The sequence below is a fragment of the Cervus elaphus genome, chromosome 15 (assembly GCF_910594005.1).
Source record: "Cervus elaphus chromosome 15, mCerEla1.1, whole genome shotgun sequence".
Classification (NCBI taxonomy): domain Eukaryota; kingdom Metazoa; phylum Chordata; class Mammalia; order Artiodactyla; family Cervidae; genus Cervus; species Cervus elaphus.
In genome coordinates this window covers 46314082-46315849 of record NC_057829.1, presented here as the reverse complement: position 1 = coordinate 46315849, position 1768 = coordinate 46314082, and the positions used below count along the sequence as shown (strand labels likewise).

Here is a 1768-nt window from a genome sequence, read left to right as displayed (position 1 = left end):
CATTTTCCACAGTTCAGTTTTCTGAAAAATGTCCATCTCCCACTGAAAGTTATAGTCCAGGAGTGAAGCAATCACATGCTACAATTTCAGGGCCAACTGGAGAGTCATTAGGAAGACTCACGTTAGTCAACCTTATTTATCACAAGCCTGCAAATGCACAGTCCTGGAAAAGGTGGCTTCTTTATGCACACATGTAATTTTTAAAAAGGACAGAGTGATATGAAGGGGGCTGAGGTTTGATCACCAAAAGTCAGCACAATGAAAACAAACAATGATGAATAATGGGCTCTAGGATTCAAGTTGCCAGATATATTAAAGAGTTGGGGTGCCGGTTTTCAATTCTGTTTTGAATACCACATTACAAAAAATTTATTTTAAAAAATAAAAAAGGATTAAGGGAAAAGAAAAAAAAAATAAAAGAATACCTAAACCATTGAATGACCCCCTGTTTGTTCCTGATAACTTTTGATCATGTCTTTTTCTTCCATTCCCAGTTCTTTGGGAGTGTGATTATCAACAATTTTCTGACCTTCAAGGAGAAACCTGAGTGAATTCATGGGAACTTCTTGGCTTTGACAGCCTGATTCTTTAAGTTTCTTGAGATGTATCATCATTTTCACTTTGAAGTGAATCTCACTGCTATCCTGTCTGATGACTTTGAGCTTAATATATTCTTTCTTCTTATCCCCCAAGTCCTTGGTTGAAGGTTTCGCTTCCTGGTCAGACATGGTGACGGTGACTTCCCCTGGGGTCTCTGCACAGCAGCAGCCTCAGATAGGCAGAACGTTACTCCGGAGTTTATAAATCTCTTTTCCCCATAGCACAACACCAAGGCTGGAAGGACATCCTCTACGCCTTGAAGCCAGTTTCTCAAATCAGCACTTTGTGATTCCTGTGCCAGTCAGTGAGCATGTGAGTGATATTCTTTTTCCAATGCAAGTAGCAGAAATCTTGAATCTTGTTCTTTGTGAGTATAAGAAATAAGACAATTCAATGTGGTTAAAAGAAAAAAATTACATGTTGCCAAAACTCTATCCCTGAGCTAATCTTCAAGAGGATATTTTTGTTCCACTGCAATATTTATGACATTTGCCTTGAGAAATATTTGCACTCTCCATAGAGGCCTGTATTGAAAAAGTTTGATTTGGGAAATGTAAGTTGGTTTACCAACTTGTTTTAGATAACTTGTGAATGCTAGTTTTAGTGCAAGTTTGTGTGTCCAACACACAGGCCAAACAAACCAAAATGTCAGAATTTGGAGCAGAGAAATATTTATTGTAGGGCCATGCAAGGAGATAGTGGTTCCTGCCCCCTAAAAACGTTTTTTATGGGATCACTTCCTGCACAATTCTCTGATTGGTTGATGATGAGGTAACAGGGTGATGTTACAGGGGTTAACTTTATCAATCCTTGACATGCTATGTAGGTCTGGGGGCTCTTTGTTCATGATCATCAAATAATTAATTTCTTCCACTTGGTGATGGTTCTCACCTCTGCAGAACAACTCAGGAGTGTGTGCGTTAGATTGCTGTTACCTAAGTACTTCATAGAGGAGTTAAGTAGACAGTAGGGGGAAAGGGCCTCCCAACCCTGAAGGCCCATGGGGTCCTGCTTGGTTAAAACAGATTATCAATCATGATGAAATAGCCCTAAGAGTTTTCTCTCTCCAGTTATGTACCTTACAGAAGTGTATTATGCAAAACTTGGATTCCCTAAACATACATTGATCTGCCTTGGATGAAGACCTTGTCCATTCATGTTATTTTTA

At 39.1% G+C, this 1768-nt stretch overlaps 1 protein-coding gene across 2 annotated transcripts; it reads right to left on the bottom strand.

The window, feature by feature from the left end:
* Positions 1-425: 425 nt before the first annotated feature.
* Positions 426-728, bottom strand: LOC122709423 (small ubiquitin-related modifier 1-like). Of its 2 annotated transcripts, XM_043926772.1 has the most exons (2): positions 571-728; positions 426-498 (listed from the first exon to the last, which is right to left on the bottom strand). In XM_043926772.1, the coding sequence occupies exons 1-2, from the start codon at positions 726-728 to the stop codon at positions 426-428; spliced, it is 231 nt and encodes a 76-aa protein (XP_043782707.1). The 2 variants fall into 2 exon arrangements, with proteins under 2 accessions (XP_043782707.1, XP_043782705.1); XM_043926770.1 differs by having other exon boundaries at positions 426-728.
* Positions 729-1768: the final 1040 nt, after the last annotated feature.